Genomic DNA, 23,465 nt, shown 5'->3' on the forward strand with positions numbered 1-23,465 from the left:
TCAGTAGCAAAGTAAAACAGTAAGTTTTATAACTTCACATGAATATCAAAGTCTGTATTGAATGCAATGTGTAAACAAATTGTAAAAAAATTTAAGCACTGTAAGGAACTAAATGGTGAGACACCTGAAACATGATGCAACATTGATACAAATTTTGAACATGTACATTCATGTACATGAATACATAAATACAGAAGCAACATGGTAACTACAGTGCCCAATATAGCTCACAAACAGTAAACCACTTTTTTTGGAGAGCTAGGATGCTACTTCTCTACACTAGCTTAAAGTTCACCTATGCAATTCTGCATTGAACACCACCCCCAGTTTCCCAGGACTGGCCTGTTTTAAGCTCGTTGATGCTTTCTCGTTAAAACATCATTTTATGCTGCAAGCTGACTTGAGCAGTTGAAATATATTTACTCCTTGTGTAGTCTCAAATACACCTGTGGTGTTATCTAAAAAGTTCTATTAATTGTTGTTTTATCATCCTAAATTCACATTTTATAGAGCAACCTATGGATAAAACAAGAGCTTCTGTCTTCAATATGACAAGAGAGCCTTTTCAAAATTGCAGAAAGAAAATTCAGAGTAAGCGAGCAAAACTGAACAAATACCATATACATTTTTATCTAGGACATGCTTTTTCATACTTCCATCATCATAAGTGACTGCATGCATTCAACACATAAGGTCTTCCTATATAACCCACCTCTTGAAGACAGAAAGTGGGCTTCTGAAACCCAAACAGATGTTTTGAAAAACCAAAAACAGTATTAGCAGGTTGTTAACGAGGCCAGCCATGTCCACCCTGCTGTTCCTGCCCTGATTAAGTGAGCAGAAAAAGGGCAGTGCCGTTCTATTGGCTGTGATGCTGACAATTAGGTGGCAGAAGCAGCCGTATCAATTCACTTCATTATTATGTGCTCTGTGGGCATCCTCCAGCTTCAGACAGATCATCTGTCTTGGAAGGTGACGCACTGTAAATCAGGAAGATAGATGATGCTATGTTGTCTTTATTATTAGCTGTAAAAATGTGTTGAAGAATCTTCCCTTGCAGATAGATGACACCGTATTTCTGTCCACTTAAGGAGCTGAAAAGTAGTAGCACTCCTGATGCTTTCTCCCCAGGTTGCGCAGTTAAATCTGCACGTTACTTATCAATCCACAGTGCCAGAGACTCCAAGTGGAATCACAGAAACCAGCATCAGTCATCCTTCAGAACCTGTAAAAATAGAAGCAGATAAAGCATGACTAACACATTACAGCATTAGTTCTCAGCAAATCCCTGTTGAGGCATTTTAATACATTAGTAAGTTCTTTCACAAGCTTTAGCCCAACCCAGTTAAGATTGCACCAAGTCTGTTGATTCCTCCTTTTCCTCCTTTCCCCCCCCTTCTTCTCCTTCCCTCCCATCCATGCAGGGTCAGAAACTGACACATTTCATATTGATACACAAAACACACTTTCAAACTCATTTTACATGATAGACAGAAATATAAAACCCCCTCAATATGCAAAAGGCAAATCATGGAGTATTTCACAGATACTAACACTAATATAATGTGTTCTATGAGCAGCAAAAAAAAGCCTAACGCTGACATGACAAGAAAAAAAGGTTTGTAAATTTTATCAACTATCACTAAATGTTTCTGCACATATTGCAGGCTGGGAGAATATTTTACTTTTAATACAACCTGTAATACACCATTATGTCATTAAGGTATCTGTTTCTCATGTACTTTAGTTACTTTTTATATCAATTTCAGAAAATTGATACAAATTATTTGAAATACTGCAACAAGAACTACTGAGATCAGACTGCTTTATATTAGCTGAATAGTTTTCTATCCTTTCATATATTGAGGTTATATCAGCGTAAACTATTACTCTCCTCATTGCTTTTACTTCAAATGTTCTTACTTCCTCATTTTAGTTTATGCAGCATTTTAATTTCAAAATTTTAAGTTTGTTTATAAGTATGCTAGAAAATCACACCATGTGTACTGAAGACATCTAGTATTTTTCTCAAGCATTCCACTTTTGGCAGAAGAAAAATTTCAAGTCATAATGAAAATAAAAATCTTTAAAATGTATTATTTAGTAATTCTTTTAAGATAAATATTAATTGGAAAAACTCACCCAAACCCAACTGTCTCCCTGCCCCTGGAACACATAGTCAAAATACTGCTATAAGAACAAAATAAAAAAGAAATCTGACATGAAACATGATTAAATTCATGTGTTTTACAAAAAATCAATTCCATCTCAGGACACATGTACCGAAAAGGCTTCTTATGAAACAAAAGTGCTGATACATAGACTAAGAAGCCATGCTGGCCACTTGTCTGTTGTTTAACAGCTACACTAGATTTGCATTGAACTATTTGTAAGACTTAAAAACCTGATTACACTAATCACATTAAACTTGCATATTTTATCCATTGAAGGATTACACAAAAAATTCAGTCACAAACACTAAAAATAGACTTCATCTTAGTTTCCAGCTCGCCAAAAACATGCCAAAGCTGTCCAAAATCATTCATGCAAGCAACGACATAAGCTTAATTCCTTTTTTCAATGTAAATTTCCATGTCTTCACTTCTGTGATCTAAATCATCTTCACTAGTGAACTATGGAAAGCTGCAACATATTTAAAGGTCTGTGCTATGATGAAAATCAAAAATCATTTAAAAAAAAAAAGACAAGTGTGATATGCTTCACAAAAAGTTAAGAACTATAAAAACAGAAGGCTTCATTACTCTTAATCTTAAGGTATAATTATGCAACAATAACTGCTCAGCATCTTTGTTAGCTGTCTGGCTGGAAGTTCTAGTACGTTTTTATTTGTATAAGCCAAGAAATGATACCTTTATTTTAAGAACAGAGGCAGAAGAAATACCCTGGATTTTAACATACACAGAATTACAACATTCTGACTTAATTTTCTGGAATCTGGAAAGATATTTTCCAGTGACTAGAAATAAAAACAAACGCTTAATTTTTGCCAGCTTTAAGAAGTCTGAGATTGGTAACATCAAGTCTTTCACAAACATCTACCTGGTATACAAATTAATAAAAGAAAGCTACTGAGAAATGTGATCATTAATAGTCCCTCCGCATCTGAAATATGAGGGTTTCTTTGCAGTAGCTTTCAATTCTCACTGCACAGTTAAGCATGGTAACAGCAAAAATCACCAGAACACACCTTAATGTTACAGAGGAACATCTGATGATTCATGGCTTTTAGAATGCTGACCAGAAGAGAGGTGGGAAAAAAAAAAAATCATAATCTGGAATTATCTAAAAAAGCAAAGAAATTAAATCTGCAGTGAGATCAATACATGCATGCCTAACATCTGCACATTCTACTTAAAAAAATGGGCCAATTTAATGCATAAGCTTTGTTTTTAACTAGTTTCATCAACTGGATAGATACGAAATGGATAAGAGTTTAATGCCCCTGGTACTTAAGATTAGACTTCTGCACAACCAAATTTTACATTTGGGAGAAAAGAAGAAAAAGAAGAAAAAAAAAAAAGAGGTAGCATTATCCTGAAGAGATTTCAATGTAATTTTAAGTATGATGCAATACATAAGAATACCAGAGAACAAGGAAAAAAATTGAGGATGAGAGATTCAATAATAAGGTTACACAGTTACTTAGGTTCATTATGTGGACATCTTGATACCACTGTTTTGCTTTTAATTTGGGGTAAGAGATCCCAAGGGAACAGAAGAAGTGAAGTAAAAAAGACATAATTAATGACAAAGACTAGAGTGAGAGGAGAGAAAGGGAGATGAAAATTAGATTAGGCAATATAAGTACATTATTTTACCCATGTCCCACCCAGACATAGCAGAAAACAATTACATAAAACAAGGGAGTGAAGAAAAACAAAACAGCCAACAGCAACTAGCACGAAGACATCTTACTGAATAGGCTGAGGGGAAAAAAAAAAAAAAGAAAAAACAGTGGCCAAGAAGGTGGAATTCAAAATACAATTCAAAATAGCATGCAAAATGAAGTAACAATATTACAGTGTGTTGTTATACAAATTAAACAGTGAGTCTTTTAAAAGAATAGGAATTAAATGATCAAGTTCCAAAAATCATCTACAGAAAAAGAAAGCTCTGTATTAACCACAGGTTCACAAAGCTCATTATAATAATTTCTCATTTTCAGTTTAGTCACTAGAACTTTTTATATAGAGTACCAAGTGAACAAGACAGAAGCAGGAACCTCACTTTCAACCACTAACCTTCAAAGAGGAAAAAAAAAAAAGATGGTCATAGCTTATGGGGATTGATATGAAAGTCTGTCACAGGTGGTAATTTCTCATAACTGAATCTCTTTTCTTGTTTCTTATGCATTGCAATCATGGAATTGAGCAAGGATTACCTGAGTTCTGTCTTCAGCTAGAGCAAAGAGTCCGCATTTCATCTTAGACAAAACTTTAAAGCTTAAGCAACAATTGTGTACACAAACAATAGCCAGTTCAACAAAGGAACTGAAGCTAGGCCTCCAAGTCGAAGCACTTTGCTTCCAGTAACACAGGAAAAATCAGTATGTTGTGGGATCAGCTTAGGGATTCATTAATGCACTAAACACAGCCACTTATGGCACTTTGGTCAAAGATGCACACAAAAAGAATTTGGCAAGAAGCTGTCAAATTAGACAACCTCTTGAGCCTCAACATCAGTAAAAAAAATATCTCACAAAACAGTTAGGTATCTAGGCGTTGCGAGAGCAATTGTCAGAAACAGAGATGTATACTACTGATGACACCAGGCTGGAAGGAGTGGCTGATACACCAGAGGGTCATGCTGCCATCCAGAGGGACCTCAACAGGCTGGAGAAATGGCCTAACAGCAACCTCACGGAGTTCAACAAGGGGAAGGAAGTGCAAAGTCCTGCGCCTGGAGAGGAACAACCCCAGCCACCAGTACATGCTGGGGGCCACCCAACTGGAAAGCAGCTTGGCAGAAAAGGCCTCAGAAGTCCTTGTGAACACCAGGCTGAACATGAGCCAGCAATGTGTCCTTGCTGCAAAGAAGGCTAATGGTATCCTTGGCTGTGTTAGCCAAAGTACTGTAAGCAGGTCAAGGGAGGTGATCCTTCCTCTTTACCCAGCATTGGTGAGGCCACACCTTCAGTATTGTGTCCAGTTCTGGGCTTCCCAGTACAAGAGAGACATGGACATACTGGAGAAAATCCAAGGAAGGGCCATGAAGACGATGAAGGCACTGGAGCATCTCTCTTAAGAGGAAAGGCTGAGAGAGCTGGAACTGTTCAGCCCGGAGAAGAAAAGGCTCACGGGCATCTCAGAGCGTGCAAAGAGGATGAAGCCAAGTGACAGCTTGTTTAGTATCTTTATCAATGATCTGGATGAGGGCACCAAGCGCACCCTCACCAAGTCTGCAGCTGACAACAAGCTGGGCAGGAGTATTGATCTGCTTGAGGGAACGAAGGCTCTACAGAGGGGTGTGGACAGGTTGTATTGATGGGCCAAGGCCAATTGTATGAGGTTCAACAAGGCCAAGTGCAGGGTCCTGCACCTGGGTCACAAAAAAAACATGCAATGCTACAGGCTTGGGGAAGGGTGGCTGGAAAGCTACCCAGCAGAGGAAGACCTGGGAGTGCTGGTTGACAGCCGGCTGAATACGAGCCAGCAGTGTGCCCAGGTGGCCAAGAAGGCCAACACCATCCTGGCTTGTATCAGAAACAGTGTAGCCAGAAGGAGCAGGGAAGTGATTGTCCGTTGGTACTTGGCACTGGTGAGGCCTCACCTTGAATACTGTGTTCTGTTTTGGGCCTCTCACTACAACGTTATTGCTCTCTACAACTACCTTAAAGGAGGTTGTAGCGAGGTGGGTGTCAGTCTCTTCTCTCAAGTAACAAGTGATAGGACAAGAGGAAACAGCCTTAAGTGGCGTCAGGGGAGGTTTCGACTGGATATTAGGAAAAATTTCTTCACCAAAAGGGTTATCAAACATTGGAACGGGCTGCTCAGGGAAGTGCTTGTCACCATCTGTCGTGGTTTCAGCCCAGCCCGTAACAAAGCACCACGCAGCTGCTTGCTCACTCCACCCTGCTGGCCATGGTGGTATAAGGAGAAATATAAAGGCAGGCTCATGGGTCGAGATAAGGACTGGGAGGGATCACTCACCACTTATGGTCATGGGCAAAAGACAGGCTCAGCTTGGCAAAGAAACAAAATCGATTTAATTTACTTGTCTCTGCTGCTCCTTCCTCCTCAGGGGAAGGACTCCTCACTCGTCCCCTGCTCTAGCATGGGGTCCCTCGCACGGGAGACAGTCCTTCACAAACTTCTCCAACGTGGGTCCTTTCCACAAGCTGCAGTTCCTCACAAATTTCCCTGCATGGGTCCTTTCCGTGGGCCGGTCTTCAGTCACAAAATCCTGCAGCGCTGGCTTTCCCATGGAGTCATGGCCATCTTCGGGAGCCTCCACTCCACCATTCACCTCCATGGGCTGCAGGGTGACAGCCTGCCATCTCACCATGGGCTGCAGGGGCATCACCTCCTCCCCCTCCTTCTTCACTGACCTTGCTGTCTGCAGAGATGTTCCTCTCACATTCCAATCTCCCTACTCCCTACTGGTTCCCCTTCTTAAATCTGTTCTCCCAGAGGCGCTACCACCGTCACTGATGGGCTTGGCCTTGGCCAGAGGCGGGTCCAACTTGGAGCCAGGGATGCTTCTGGCAGCTTCCCACAGGAACGTACTTCTGCAGCCCCTCCCCCGCTACCAAAACAACCCGCACCACACAAACCCATAACACCATCCCTGGAGGTATTTAGAAGAAGTGTAGATGTGGCACTTAGGTACATGGTTTAGTCGTGGATTTTGTAGTGTTAGGTTAACAGTTGGACTCGATGATCTTAAGGGTTTTTTCCAACCTAAATAATTCCATGATTCTATTCTATGACAGGACCAGAGTCAATGGGCCCAAACTGAAATACAGGAGGTTCCCTCTGGGCATCAGGAAACACTTTTTCATTGTGAGGGTGACAGAGCACTGGGACAGATTGCACAGAGAGGTTGTGGAGTCTCCATTCCTTGAGATACTCAAGAGCCATCTGGACATGGTCCTGGGCACCCAGCTGTAGGTGGCCATGCTTCAGCAGGGGCGGATGGACCAGATGACCTCTGGAGGTCCCTTAATCTCAACCATTCCATGAGTCTGTGACAATAAATTCTTTCAACCTTTAAAAATAATACATAAGGCCAGTTCAGTATACCAATTAAAAGTAGCAAACCTATTTGAGAGAAATAGATGGCAGGTGATGTGGATAAGGGGTTACAACCATGGAAGTACTAGCATTCTCCATGATATGAAGACGATAAAAGGCACCAAGGATTTTCCCTTTGGATTGTGGTGGCAGATGATGAGAACTTTCTATGTCCAAACTCAGATTTCTTAGTGACTTTTACAACTCCACTGTCCACACAGTGCAATGAATGGGTAACGAAATGCTGGGAAAGCCAAGAAAATTCTCCTCAGGTAAGCTGCTTTTACAGCTTAAAATTCTTTGGCCACCAATGAAACCATGATTACAGAAAGCAGGGCCTATGTAACTTTTAATGCAGTGTATGGTCAAACAAATATAGTCCTATATTTAGAGGTTTTGTTTTTTTCTAAGTATCAAAAATGTTATGACTTCTGTGTCATGTTTTTACCACACTTTTTGGATTAAATAATACATTTATCACCTTAGAAAATTCTTCCTTAAAGCTTAGTTACATTGTTTGTGGAGAACTGTTTACTTTCCTTGTAGCATTTTTTTTACATAGTTTTACAGAAAAACATTTAGAACATGACTATAAATCATCCAAAAACTAAGGAGTTTTTTTAGCGTAGATGCTGCTACTTCAAACTAGACTTCATTGGCCTATTCCTCCAAAAAGAGTTAAAGATAAATTTTCACCATATAGCTAAACCATTATAATTGTAGGCTGCCTTGTATTTTCCTCCTCCTCTTGCTCTGCATTGGTTCAGGAAGCTGATGCCCTCCCCACTGCGCACCCCAGTGGTGTGTTAATTATCGATCGGATCAACCAGTCAATGTGCCAGCAGGCAGCTGCTGTACTTCTACCCCAAAAGAAATGGTGTGAGCATGCAGCTGGGGCTGGAAAGGAACCCTCTGTTTTGGCAGCAATCCACACCAGATTTGGTGTAATATTAAAGACACTTTTTGTAAATGAGAATTTTAAGTTGTCAAATATAGTTTGCTTCTTGGTTTAACTTAGATTTTACAAATTCCTATCTTCTGCTACTGAAACATTTTTCAGATATGGATACCAAAGGAAAAAAAGAGGAAAACAATTGCTCTTACTGTTGTTTTTATGAACAAACTTTCCTAAAATTCGATCTGCTGAGCATAAGTATGGTGCATATTTTTAAAAGAAATATTTCATGACGATAGGAAACCTATTGTCCACTCCATCAGAGAAAGCACAGTATTTATACATTGAATATCAAGAACTGTGACTTGAATTTTCTTGTATGTATTACAGCAGTGAAATTGGATGCTTTCTAAATGGATTTCCTCTTTGCATGCTTTCTGAATATATTGACATTGGACAACGTATATTTCTTTTCTATTTGACTAGCAGTATTAAACGAAAATTTGTGTTTAGCAGTGCTTAAAAGGACAGTTTATAAGGGCAACATGATTTATGAAAACAGCTGAATATCTGAATATCTAAACTTATTTTGAGGGATTTTGCTGACCTGTTAATCATTTATGTGCTCTTTGTTAAATGAATCTTTTTTTACGGGTTTCCTACTGGGAAAGTAAGTTCTACTTACTATCTGAAGATAGGCTATCTGTACCAAGAAAATCAATAAAGCAAAATCCTTCAAATCCTCTCTCAGTTCAGTAGGTATGGAGAGCTTTACCTACTAGACAGTTTTCTTTTGAAATTAATTGAAGTTTTATACAGCAAAGAAACAGACGATGAAGAACTGTCATTTACACTCTGCCTTTCCCTTTTGGAGATCAACAGGCTCACAACATGACTTGCAGGGTCCTAACTACTATAAGGAGTGAGAATCGCAAAGATATCATAAACCCTATCACCTCAAACCATAAGCAAACCCTGTTCACTGAACAATAAAGGAAAAATTCAAATCGTACTTAGTAGGCAACTCATACAGCAATTGTAGTCATGGAAATCAGAAACAAAAGGATGTAAGGAAACAGGTTATCAGATGTGTTTATGCAAAGAAAGAACAAGGACATTACTTTCAGGGGGATTAGGCAAAAAAAAGCTTAGCATCCTCTACTAATTTATAGAATAAATAGAAATTAAAACCAGCCTCAGAGTTCTTTTGTGAGCATCAGGAAATGCATGAGGAAAAACAAAAGCCAAGAGAAGCAAACCCAGCACAACTCCAGGTGTCAAAATTGCTGTCATCCCAGGCTCCAAGCTCTGCCCACAGCTGCTGTCCTCAAGTGTCTCCAAGATGACTGAAAGAGGTAAACTTCAAAGCCTAAGCAGACCTGATTTTGTCAGATCAACTTCTAGAATAATTTTCTAAAGAGTGAAAACAGAAGAAAATGTGTACTAAAAAAAGATGCAAAAAAGTTTAACTGCTATTTCACAACGTGATCTTAGCAAGCAGCCTTTGCTTAAGACTTGTTTATCTGCCAACAAGTAGAACTGTCCTAGGACTATGTACTCAGTCACATTTTCTCCCCTTTCCCAAAGTAAGACAGACAAATACCACTCCTCAAAACAATGCACACTCTCAGGTGTGAGACAAAGAAATAACTGAAAAAGAAGGAAATTTAATACCACATAATCCAGAGATCCAAGCCTGTGTGTTTCAGACCAAAATAAAACTAATTTTCTTGGAAATCCTGGAAACTTAAATCAATTTCTGAATTGTAAGCTGAGATTTTCAAAATGCAATACACAACTCAAGTTAAGATTTTTAGTCATTTTCTCCATCACCGTACTGTAAACTATTAGCTATAAACTTGTTTAAGAATGAGGAACTGTACTTTTGATAGAACAGAAATATATGTAAGCAAACCACCACACAAAATCCCTTCTTGCTCATATTAATATAAATGTCCTTACCTTACTAAAACACCAGAAGATTTCAAGCACAAATTCACTTTTATAACCTGATTTTTCATTCACATCCACAGACTAGAAAACCCTGTAGTCAAACATCAGGAAAGTTGCATGTCTTTTTGGAAAGTCTAAGAATGAAAGGCTTTTTTTTTTTTTTTCCCCATCATCTTTTAGAATTAAGAACAGTCACAATTTGCTAACTCAATAATCATTACTAAATTGATAACAAAATCTTTTATAATTCTGAAACATAAACTCATGCAACTGCTTGAAACACTCCATACTAAAACAGTGAAACATCTTTTTCTTCTTGTGGGAGTCACAGACATTTTTCAGAAGTCTGAAGACCAGAGAGAGCATGTGTTAGTTCTCCCATTCTGTATTTTAATTGCATTTGAAAAGCATTTTATTCACAATAAATCACCTTGTAATCCTTCTGCTTTGACACATGTCCTGGGTTCAGCTAGGATAGAGCTAAATTTTCACAAGAAGCTGGGAGGGGACACAGCCAGGATAGCTGACCTGAACTAGCCAAGGGAATATTCAATGCCATACAATGTCATGCTTAGTATATAAACAGGGGAGCTGGCCAGGGTGAACAGGGATTGCAGCTCCGGAGCGGTCTGAGCATTGGGTTCCAGGTGGTAAGCAATTGCATTGTGCATCACTCTCTTCATATATTCTTTTATTAGTATTATTGTTGTTACTTTTTCTCTCCTTGTGTTGTCCTTTCTTATCTCAACCTGCGAGTTTTTTACCTTCTTTCTTCCAATTCTCCTCTCCATCCCACCGGAAGCAAGAGTGGGGAGGAGTGAGCGAGTGGTGCTTAGCTACCGGCTGGGCCTAAACCACGACAGTCCTTTTCAGCACCCAACATGGGGCACAAGGGGTTGAGATAAGGACAGATCTGACCAGAGCATATTAAAACAAATTTGTTATATGCATTTCTTATATTAGTTAAATAGTCGCTCGTCACAATGTTAGTTCATTTGTTCACATGGTAGTGTTAAGTAAATTCTTATATGCACTATGTATTCCCTGTGGTAATGTTTATCACCTCTGAGAGAGGGATCAGGACTATCATTTTGCTGCACTGGGTCATGTTGACTTATGATTTGATTACATCACTGGTCATGAGGTTAAGCTTCTATTTGTATGTGGCATTGTGTCACGCCCACATCTCAGGCACCTTCTCGCAGAATTTGTTACTAATCGCACCCAATCTATGGGGAAGATGGGGGGGATACTTTCTCCTGTTCTTTCACCTCCCCTTTCTCTTTCAGGCTGATTACAACAGCTTTTGAGAATTTTGAATATCCTTGGGATGTTCAAGCCAGCATGCTCTTATTGCTATGTCTCCTGAATGCGTCTCAGGTCTTGCTTAGGGTTACACAAAAATTTTCAAGAATACCACCCAGAGATCTGCCTCAAGGCTGGATAGTCATGAGTGGCATGGCATGTGGGAGAATATGGGCAGGTATCTAGAGAAATTCTCACCTCTGATGGTTTGGAACTTCACTCCTGAACAGCTAAAGGACCCTGATGAAGCAGTAGAGTATTTAAAAGAAAAATGCTGTGGCTATTCCAAAGAGGCATAACTTACCGCACTGTGCTGGGCCTTGGCCAGTATCTACCAAACACTGCTTCATATTATGCAAACCCTCAGGGGGAAGGGAGGGAAAACAGACTAACAGGCACTGCAGCTATTCCAACCCTCGTGACAAGCACTGCAGCTACCCCAATCCCAGCGACAGGCGCTGCAGCTGAACCAGAGAACCAACCTGTGCTGGTATCAGTCACCCCCACACAGAAGAAGAAACACACAAAAAAATCAGTTCTCTTAGTGAGGGATGAAGGTGAGCCAGGGTCAAGAGAACAGAAGGAAGAGGCAGAACCCGAAATAATCGGTTGCTCTCTATCCCTGAGTGAGCTGCGAGATATGTGAAAGGATTTCGGCTGCCATCCAGGTGAGCACATTATTACATGGCTGCTCTGATACTGGGATAATGGGGCCAGTAGTTTGGAATTACAGGGTAGGGAAGCCAAGCTGCTAGGATCCCTGTCTAGGGAGGGGGGCATTGACAAGGCAGTCAGAAAAAAGACACAAGTCCTCAGCCTCTCTGAAGGCAACTTCTGTGAGGCTTGAAGGAAAGGTACCCCTTCAAGGAAGATGTTACATGTTACCCAGGCAGGTGGACTACCATGGAGAGAAGCATCCAGTACCTGAGGGAATTAGCCATCCTGGAGGTGATTTATAATGATCCATATAATGAGCAGATACCCACACATCCAGATGGAAGTCCAGTGCACACAACCCATGTGGCAGAAGTTTCTACAAAGTGCACCACCGTTGCATGCCAACTCATTGGCAGTAATGTCCTGGAAAGGTGAGGGACAAGCAGTGGATGAAGAGGCTGGCCAACTCCAGCAATAGGAAGGAAGTTTCTCTTCCTCCCTACAGGCCTGGGTCTTGGCTGTGGAGAAACTGCCAGACATGCTAGCTAAGAAACTGTCCCGAGAATTCCAGTGATTCAAGGATAAGTTCTGCACCCCTCCCCCCCGTATGAGCTCATATCTCAGCTATTAGGAGTAAGCATTCCTCTGCTCAAGAGAGAGGATATAGAAGTTATGCACCACGGGGTACACTGTGGTTTTACCTGTGTGACCACGGAGAGGACATGAGGGAGTCAGATACAAAACCTACTTCATTCGACCCTAGAGGCAGGGGTACATGACTTGCAAGGAAAAACAGTCACAAAAGGGGATTCTTCCTGGTAAAATGCAGCTCCAGTTTCCAGCCGGTAGTTCCCCAGGCAGAGTAGAAGGGCTGATCCCACTTCTGATCCTCTTGGAGAGACTTCTGATTCATGTTTACCAAAAGTGACTAATGAATACTATGACCAGGATTAGAGGGGCCCTACCTCCAGCCAGGTGGAGGAAAGGGACAACTGGGTCTACTGGACAGTGTGGATTTGATGGCCTGGCACGCCAGACCCACAGGAATATAAGGCTCTAGTGGATACCAGTGCACAATGTACCCTAGTGCCATCAAGCTATAAAGGGACAGAACCTATCTGTATTTCTGCAGTGACAGGGGGATCCCAACAGCTAACTATATTGGAAGCTGAGGTGAGTCTAACTGGGAATGAGTGGCATAAACACCCCATTGTGACTGGCCTAGAGGCTCCGTGCATCCTTGGCATAGACTACCTCAGGAGAGGGTACTTCAAGGACCCAAAAGGGTGCTGGTGGGCCTTTGATATAGCTGCATTGGAGTTGAAGGAAACTGAATAGCTGTCCACCTTGCCTGGCCTCTCAGAGGACACTATGGTTGGGGGGTTCCTGAGGGTTGAAGAAAAACAGGTTCCAATTGCTACCACAACAGTGCACAGGTAGCAACATTGCACCAACTGAGATTCTCCAATTCCCATCCATAAGCTGATTTGTTAACTGGAGAGCCAAGGCGTGATCAGCAAAACTCGCTCATCCTTTAACGTAACACCAGTGCAAAAGTCTAATGGAGAGTGGAGACTAAGAGTGGACTGTTGTGGCCTGAATGAAGTCACACCACCGCTGAGTGCTGCTGTTCCAGATACGCTAGAACTTCAATATGAACTAGAATCAAAGGCAGCCAAGTGGTACACCACAACTGATATTACTAATGTGTTTTTCTCAATCCCTCTGGCAGCAGAGAGCCGGCCACAGTTTCCTTTCACTTGGAGGGGTATCCAGTATATGTGGAATCGACTGTCCCAGGGGTGGAAACAGAGCCCCACCATTTGCCATGGACTGATCCAGGCTGCACTGGAGAAGGGTGAAGCTCTGGAACACCTGCAACACTTTAATGACATCATTGTATGGGGCAACATGGCAGAAAAAGTCTTTGAGAAAGGGGAGAAAAGAACCCAAATCCTTCTAAAAGTTGGTTTTACCATAAAAGAAAGTAAGGTCAAGGGACCTGCACAGGAGATCCAGTTTTTAGGAATAAAATGGCAAGATGGGCATCATCATATCCCAGTAGATGTGATCAACAAAATAGCAGCTATGTCCTCACCGACTAATAAAAAGGAAACACAGGCTTTCTTAGGTGTTGTGGGCTTTTGGAGAATGCATATTCCAAATTACAGTTTGATTGTAAGCCCTCTCTATCAAGTGACCCGGAAGAAGAACGATTTTAAATGGGGGCCTGAGCAACGACAAGCCTTTGAACAAATTAAGCGGGAGATTGTTCATGCAGTAGCTCTTGGGCCAGTCCGGACAGGACCAGATGTTAAAAATGTGCTCTACACTGCAGCTGGGGAGAATGGCCCTACCTGGAGCCTTTGGCAGAAAGCACCTGGGGAGACCCGAGGCCAACCCCTGGGGTTTTGGAGTCGGGGATACAGAGGATCCGAGGCTCGCTACGCTATACTCCAACTGAAAAAGAGATATGGGCAGCATAGGAAGGAGTGCGAGCCGCTTCAGAAGTGGTTGGTACTGAAACACAGCTCCTCTTAGCACCCCTACTGCCAGTGCTGGGCTGGATGTTCAAAGGGAGGGTCTCCTCTACACATCACGCGACTGATGCCATGTGGAGTAAGCAGGTCACATTGATCACACAACGGGCTCACATAGTAAACCCCAGTCACCCAGGAATTTTGGAAGTGATCACGGACTGGCCAGAAGGCAAAAATTTCAGAACATCGCCAGAGGAGGAGGTGACACGTGCTAAAGATGCCCCACTGTATAATAAACTGCCAGAAAATGAGAGGCAATATGCCCTGTTCACTGACGGGTCCTGTCGCATTGTAGGAAAACATCAGAGGTGGAAGGCTGCTGTATGGAGTCCTACGTGACAAGTTGCAGAAACCACTGAAGGAGAAGGTGAATCAAGTCAGTCTGCAGAGATGAAAATCATCCAGCTAGTATTAGACATTGCTGAAAGAGAAAAGTGGCCAGTGCTCTATCTCTATACTGACTCATGGATGGTGGCAAATGCCCTGTGGGGGTGGCTGCAGCAATGGAAGCAGAGCAACTGGCAGCACAGAGGCAAACCCATCTGGGCTGCCCCATTGTGGCAAGATATTGCTGCCCGGTTAGAGAAGCTGGTTGTAACAGTTCATCATATAGATGCCCATGTACCTACGAGTCGGGCCACTGAAGAACATCAAAAAACCCAGCAGGTGGATCAGGCTGCCAAGATTGAAGTGGCTCAGGTGGACCTGGACTGGCAACATAAGGGTGAGCTATTTATGGCTCAGTGGGCCCGTGATACCTCAGGCCATCAGGGAAGAGATGCAACATATAGATGGGCTTGTGATCAAGGGGTGGACTTGACCATGGACACTATCACACAGGTTATCCATGAATGTGAAATGTGCTGCAATCAGGCAAGCTAAACAGTTAAAGCCCCTGTGGTATGGAGGACAATGGCTGAAATATAAATATGGAGAGGCCTGGCAGACTGACTATATCACACTCCCAAAAACTCACCAAGACAAGCACCATGTGCTTACAATGGTGGAAGCAACCACTGGGTGGCTAGAAACATATCCCATGCCCCATGCCACTGCCCGGAATACTGTCCTGGGCCTTGAGAAGCAGGTCTTGTGGTGACACGGCACTCCAGAAAAATTTGAGTCAGACAATGGGATTCATTTCTGAAACAACATCATAGACACCTGGGCCAAAAAGCATGGCATTGAGTGGGTATATCACATTCCCTATCATGCGCCAGCCTCCATGAAAATTGAACGATACAATGGACTGCTAAAAACTACACTGAGAGCAATGGGGGGTGGGACCTTCAAACATCAGGATACACATTTAGTAAAAGCCACCTGGTTAATTAACACTAGAGGATCTACCAATCAAGCTGGCCCTGCTAAATCAAAACTTCCACATACTGTAGAAGGGGAAAAAGTCCCTTATAGCGCACATGAAGAATATGTTAGGGAAGACAGTCTGGGTTAGTCCTGCCTCAGGCAAAGGCAAACCCATTTGAGGGATTGCTTTTGCTCAATGACCTGGGTGCACTTGGTGGGTGATGCGGAACGATGGGGAAGTTTGATGTGTACCTCAAGGGGATTTGATTTTGGGTGAGAATAGTCAGTGAATTAAATTGTATGATGTTAACTGCTGAATAACCTTGCCACTGTATGCCATCACTACTACAGTTGCTATATACCATATCAACGGTATTACAGTAAGAATCACCCAAATCACTGAAGGATGGGCTTTGTTGAAACTGAGCGAAGTGCAGTGGTGATGGAACTTGAACTAGCTTCAGCAACTAGCACCCAGCAACCTCCTCAAGGTTGACCTCTTCAACCCACAGTCCGTGGGCATGGGCCATGCCAAATAAACCAGCCGCAAGCTCCAGATGCAGCACGCAACAATCCAACACCACACACCAGCTCTCCTGCCCTGAAAGACTGTTACGACAGATGGAACTCCAAAGTCATGGATTAAATGAACTCAACGGACACGTTGGAGGGATGGCCCATAGACTAAGGGAATGATATCTGTGTGTGTGTCTGTGTGTGTATATGTGTGTATATATATATATATATCAAAGACAGGAGAAGTGGTGGTGATTAATTGGAAAGTGTAGGATCTGGGCATGATGTAGATGGTATAGAGCAAGGGGTGGATAATGTCCTGGGTTCAGCTAGGATGAAGTTAATTTTCACAAGAAACTGGGATGGGACACAGCCACGATAGCTGACCCCAACCAGCCAAAGGGATATTCAATATCATATGACATCATGCTCAGTATATAACCTAGGAGAGCTGGCCGGGATGGGGGGCGAGGGGAAGGAGGGATCGCAGCTCAGGAACAGGGTGAACATCAGGTTCCAGGTGGTAAGCAATTGCATTGTGCACCACTCTCTTGATATATTCTTTTATTACTATTATTATTGTTATTTCTTCTCTCCTTGTGTTGTCCTATTAAACTATCCTTATCTCAACCCACAAGTTTTTTACCTTTTTTCTTCCAATATTCCTCCACTCCCCAATGGGTAGGGAGGAGTGAGCGAGCAGCTGCATTGTGCTTAGTTGCTGGCTGGACCTAAACGACAACACTAAGTATCAAAACAGGTAAAATTCTCTTGTCAAGGAAGATCAACATTTTTCATTGAAAGATGACATCTTGACAAATTGCTAATTTCATATTCTAAAAAAATGAACAACTTGAATGGTACTAATTACTTGCTTAAAGGGAAAAACACATGAGAAGCCTCTGCTTTCATTTTAATATCCAGATCACTATCAGTAGCACAATGTAATAAGGATAAAGGTTCACTGAAGTGCCCTTTGTTTTCCCTTTGTTATGCAAAAATAGAAAATATTAAAAGGGAGAAAGTTTTATGCAGTTAGGATTAGCCTCCAAGGACAAAGCAAATGAAAGATCATTTAAAATATTTAAGTTCAACTACACACTACGTATGAACTACGAATCAAATTCATTTCATGCTCCTTCACTAAGGACTTCAAATCAGGCTCTCTGAATTCCCTGTGTACAAGGTATATACTCAAACAAGAGCAAAGGACCATTTTTTTCAGTCAAAATGTGTAGCACTTTGTTAATATGGTGTATTGTATTTACATGGCAAGGCTTTGGTAGTGGGGGGGCTGGCTTCTGTGAGAAGACACCAGAAGTTGCCCCTATGTCAGACACAGCCAGTTTCAGCCAGCTCCAGGATGGACCTGCTGCTGGCCAAAGCTAAGCCCACCAGCAACGCTAGTGATGCCTCTGTGATAACTTATTTAAGAGAGGGTAAAAAATGCTGCACAGCAGCTGGGAGAGAGGAGTGAGAAAAACATGGGAGAAACAACACTGCAGACACCAAGGTCAGAGAAGGAGGGGGAGGAGGTGCTCCAGGTGCTGGAGAAGAGATTCCTTTACAGCCCATGGAGAAGACCATGGTGAAGTAGGTTGTCCCCCTGCAGCCCATGAAGGACCACAGTGGAGCAGATATCTACCCTGTAGCCTGTGGTGGACCCCAAGCCAGAGCAGGTGGGTGTACCCTGAAGGAAGCTGTAGTTCCTGAAGAGCTCGCACTGGAGCAGGCTCCTGGCAGCAGCTGCAGCCTGTGGAGAGGAGCCCATGCAGGAATAGGCTCCTGGCAGGAGCTACTGCCCATGGGGGACCCATGCTGGAGCAGTCCATTCCTGAAGGACTGAACCGTGGAAGAGGACTCATGCTGGAGCAGTTTGTGAAGAACTGCAGCCTGTGGGAAGGACCCACGTTGGAGAAGGTCATGAAGACTGTATCCCATGGGGGGACCCACACTGGAGCAGGGGAAGAGCATGAAGAGGAAGGAGAGGCAGAGAAAGCATTATGAACTGACCAGAATCCCCATTCCCCATCCCCCTGCACCACTCAGGGGGATGAGATAGAAGAGTTAGGAGTGAAGTTGAGCCTGGGAAAAAGGGATGGGTAGGGGGGAATATGTTTGTAGATTTTTTTCTTGTTTCTCATTATCTTACTCTGTTTAATTGGCAATAAATTAAATTAATTTCCCCAAAGCTAATCTGTTTTGCCTGTGACAGTAGTTGGCAAGTGATGTCCCTGTCCTTATTTTGACCCATGAGCTTTTCATCACATTTTTTCCCCCCATGCCTTTTTGATGGAGGGGCTTGGTGGGTACCTGGTGGCCAGCCAAGGTCAACCCACCATGCAGGGTTATTAGTCTATTTTAAACCGGTTCTTTCTAACTAAAATACATTAGGGAGTGACTAGGTGAGCAGCTGAATTCACAGAGCACAGACAACAGGCAATGGAGCACATCTGCTGCTTGGAGTACCTGTAAACTCACCCATACTACACCACTGATGAGACTGTGGAGCCATGTGAGTTGCTCACTGTCATCAGATAGGACACTTCTATCCTTTTTTCCTGTTCCTGGCCGCTGCAGGGGGGTTAAACCTAGGGTAGTTTTCTGTCAGATTAGCGAGTTGAACTGTTTCCCAAAGGTACTGGATGAACACAAGCACTAGAAGAAAGAAAAAAACTGCAGTATGTAGCTAGGAGTGAGGACAGCAGCAGGGGTGGGAACAACTTCTAATGCTAGTGAGCTTCTAGCTCTGCTTGGCCATGCAATTGTAATGCACCTTTATGCATGGTGTTCCCTGGTTCGGTACAACATACTTCTGAGTACACTGCAGTGATTATTTCCACAGTTCCTATTGGCTTAACACCTGAATAGGATGCTGGAACATCCTGTCAATCCAAACACCATCCAAGACACCCCCTCACCCCACTCTGGAAAAACCCACCTAAATAAATTTTCTTCAAGACGGGCATACCATTAGATGGATGAGAAAAAGGGAACTACTTTCAATAAAGGAAAGAAAAGTAGGGTTACTGTTATTTGGGAATGTACTTCAAAAATCAGTTAACCTTACTAAGTATCAAAAGGTATGGGTGCTAGGAAAAAAAAAAAAAGAAAAATGCATGTTATCAGTGAAGTAGAGTTATGTCATGTTACAGTTTTGTTATAAGTGGTCAATACTCTTAGCAGAGTATTTTATTTGAGAGAAATGTAGGGGAGAGGGTTGTTGGCATTCCCTCCCTCCCCCCCCAAAAAAATACAGAACCTTTTTTTCCTTGAATTGTATGTAGTAGGACACTTGTCACAGCCATTCCAGATTAAAATCTGGAATACCCTCCCACAGATTCAGTGTAAGTGATGTAGTTAAACTGAGATTTACAGCATTGTAGCTTCATAAAAATCACAAGCAACTTCATTTAATGAAAATAATTCAACAGAAGTTTGTTAGAGTTCATTACAAAACTAATGTTGTAGTCTTCCCTTATTCCAAATGGCTCAGATAACAACACCTCTTAATTAAAGATAATGAGAAGAGTGGAAGATGAAAACCAAGTCATTGAATCTAATTCAATTTAGTGTTAGTTAACAACTGAGCAATATAAGACCCATACTAAAAGCAGATAAGTGAATTCTCAACTATTATTGTTCTTTTTATGACAAACTTTTTTCTATTTGAATACTGTATTTTTCAAAACTAGTATCCATGAAAGTAATAATTCTGTAAACATTAAAAAAATGCTTGAAATCTAGCATCTCTAGAAAGAAATTCAGATTTTCAATATCACAAAATACATTCATTCTAATACTAAGTTATTAGGTATTGCTAAGGTAACTGAACACACGTACAACACAATTACCTGTGATTACACTGGCACTAGGTTCTTCTATAAAGTGGCTATACATGTGGAATATATAGGACATAGATGGATAATCAAGAAGAACCCCAAGTTTCTTTGCTAGAAGTCACCTTTACACATGGGAAAGTGAGAGTAGTTCACAGGAGAAAATGGAAGAAAAACAGAGCACACTGCAAAAGGAAGAGTAAAGGAAAAAAAGCAGAAACCAAAGCCAATGTGCGAAACAAATGCTGAGATCATACTGTGATCTATTACTTTGTGTAATATGTGCAACCACATGGGAGAAGTCAGTAGGAGGGACCCCACACTGGAGCTCTGAAGGAAGCCGCAGCCCTTGGAGAGCCCACACCAGAGCAGGCTCCTGACAGGTGTGGTGGCCCATTGAGAGGTAGCCATGTAGGAGCAGGTTTTCTGGCAGGACGTGTGGCCCTGCAGGGGACTCACACTGGAGCAGTGCATTCCTGAAGGACTGTACCCCGTGGAGAGGACCCACATTCTTGCACAGACCATATGAGAACCATAATACAAGAAGCAACGGCAATAGCTTTGCTTCATACTGGTTTATTGCCATTTTCCACAAAATTCTGACAGACATGGGTATAAAACTGGTCATCACACTGCCTTTCCTATACCACTCTACAAAATTCTCAAGCTTTGTTTTCTGATTCCTGCACAATGGCTGTGATTTAGGAACAAGGAAGAATCTTAATCTACTTTAATAAAAAGAAAACTAAGGACAAGATTTAGCTTGTCCTTATGTTAACTAATTTCAACAAATCAGTTGAAAAGCATTTCTGGAGGACAGAACCCAAGAATTCTGGTTTAATCCCTTCTAAGCCTGTATATCAGAAAGCAAAAAAATTAAGCTTTGCATTTCACTACACAAGTTCCCTTGCTAAGATCTGCAGACACCTGGCAAGAGAAACTGGAACATGCTGGGACATAATCAGCTTTCTTAGCTGTCAAAGTTCAACCACTGCTTATTGAAAATTAAAAAAAAAAATTAAGAGGTAACAGAAATCTCGCTTAGGAAACAGCAAAAATTGGTACCTTTCCTCACCTAGGTACATGTGAATCCCACTGATTTCTGGACTCTCAAATTCTACTACAGAGATAGAAAGGGAAGGTAATTCAAGAGCTGTAATGAATCTCTTCAGTTTTGAAGAAAGGCCTCAGTTCTTTGGCTCAGTATTTGTCTCATTGCTTATTACTACTCTTACAGACCCTATATTGGTGTTGCAAGTGATTTCTCCCCACACTCAGTAGAACAGTGGTAAATGTGTAGGTATATATTTAAATGCAAAGTTAATCAACTTTGAGGAGAAAAAAAATTACTTGCTAATTATTTTAGCTATTTTGCATTGTTTGCCTTTTTCTTCAGAACCCAATCTCTCCTGTGCTATTCCATCTTTCAGGTGATTATTTTGATTTCTGAAAAGGCAGAAATTAAAAAGGCTGTTTTTACTGGTGACTTGTCATGCCAAAACAGTCTTTCATTAAGCACCATGTAACTGATTTATGCCAGTACACTGTTCTGAATGGCCTTTGTTAAGTAACAACTCCTATGGAAGAAGCAAGTGAGCCAGAAAGGACTTGGAACCACTGAATTTATCAGGAATCGATCCACCTTTGGAGCATGGGACAGAATGGTTTGATAGATGATGGTAACAAATTAAACATCGCAGAAGGTAAGCCTTTAAACACCTTTCAAAGAGAATTTTAACTATAGGTCAGACCTTGAACAAAAACCCTACAACTTCTTCCCTAGTATCATTCTATTTAGAGATTTCATTTTACGGAACAGAGTTAAGCTGTATTATCTAGGCTATTCTTATGGGCTACAATAAATTTGCATGATGTACCTTCATTTGTCGTTATTACCTTTCCCTGGAATAGTGCACTCTTCTAACTGGATATATTTTGTTATCCTTTGTCAGTAGTCAAATACAGGATAAAAGTAGCAAGACAGAAACCTATACTTTTAGGATCTTTTACCAATCTTTCTACTAGTTTATTTAACAATATTCTACTATTTATTTAACAGAGGGGTATCTTCGAAGAAGATTGGCCTTTACTGGAATAGGACACAAAGAGAAATCCCACAACCTCTCAAAAATAGCAATAATTTTAAAAAATCCAGTATCAAGTTATTTTGTTACTCCAATGAATTTTAGTAGTAACAAAAAGCTTGTTGAGACAGATAACAAAGTATACTTGAATACCTGTGGCAGTACACTTCCCCCTGCCTCATCCTGCCAGCAGGAGAGGAAACTTCTCCAGGCAGGGAGAAGGGGAAGGAAACCCTGGAGGCTGCAGGTTGAAATTTGAACTGGCCAGTCAAGATGTGCCGGGTACACTGAGGTGACCCTCCTGGCCAATAGGGATTAAATGACCACAGGTCAGATTCGACAGGGGTATAAACGGGGTCCCACCGGAGGACATGTTGGAATCAGTCCCCCTCGGAGCAGAGGGTCTGCAGTCAGGGACTCCCCCTTGGGTCAGGGCACAGCCCGAGGTAACTCCTCAAGGGACAGAGCCCTCAGCTTTTAGGTGAGTGATATGCACGTTTTGGAGCCATCACTTTAAATCTCGGGGATTCTTAAGTTGCCTGTGTAGGACTAATCCCCCTTACACCATTGAGCCTGTAGTTCACTACTGTTACCAGAGTTCTAACTTTTCTACTGAAGAATAAATCTGAGCTTTAACACCTGTTGGATTTGACTTTGAGTGCCTCCATAACAATACCATACCAGAAGCAGTGCAGGGACACAGACCCAAGAAATTTTCACCCTCAACTCTCTCTCCAAAACAGATTCAACAGAATCAAGAGAAATGGCAAACCATCAAACACTTAAGAATAAAATTTCCCTGTTTGTGTATAATTTAAAAAGGTCACAACGTAAGACAGCAGATATTGGTGTTGAGTTAGGCTTTTAGGAAAATACTTAGACTACAAGGTTACAAGGTCAAATACTTCAAAAAAGCAGGTGTGAGGGGAAGAACATTTGCTTGCAGACTTAATGTAACTCTTTTTTCCACCTATGCTTTAAAACAAAGCCTTTTGTCCAGCTCATGGAAAGATATGGAATTAAATCACAACCACAGAAGAATCCCATAAACGCAAATGAGTAAATTCTGGTTTTATAGTGCAGAGCAGACTTCAGACAGTGCAAACCCCAGCAGA

The 23,465-nt window shown here is 41.8% G+C and overlaps 1 protein-coding gene across 5 annotated transcripts in view; it reads right to left on the reverse strand.

Annotated features, from left to right (window-relative positions):
* PAM (peptidylglycine alpha-amidating monooxygenase) overlaps nucleotides 1–942 on the reverse strand; it is an 82,184-nt gene extending 81,242 nt beyond the window's left edge. For all 5 annotated transcript variants that reach the window (XM_010565055.1, XM_010565054.1, XM_010565053.1 and 2 more), the window contains exon 1: nucleotides 713–942. In XM_010565055.1, coding sequence (XP_010563357.1) covers nucleotides 713–804 — 92 coding nt within the window. In that variant the 5' untranslated portion in view covers nucleotides 805–942. The remainder of the gene's footprint in view (nucleotides 1–712) is intronic.
* Nucleotides 943–23,465: the final 22,523 nt, after the last annotated feature.

Source organism: Haliaeetus leucocephalus, unplaced genomic scaffold, assembly GCF_000737465.1.
Source record: "Haliaeetus leucocephalus isolate CR32 unplaced genomic scaffold, Haliaeetus_leucocephalus-4.0 Scaffold185, whole genome shotgun sequence".
Lineage (NCBI taxonomy): Eukaryota > Metazoa > Chordata > Aves > Accipitriformes > Accipitridae > Haliaeetus > Haliaeetus leucocephalus.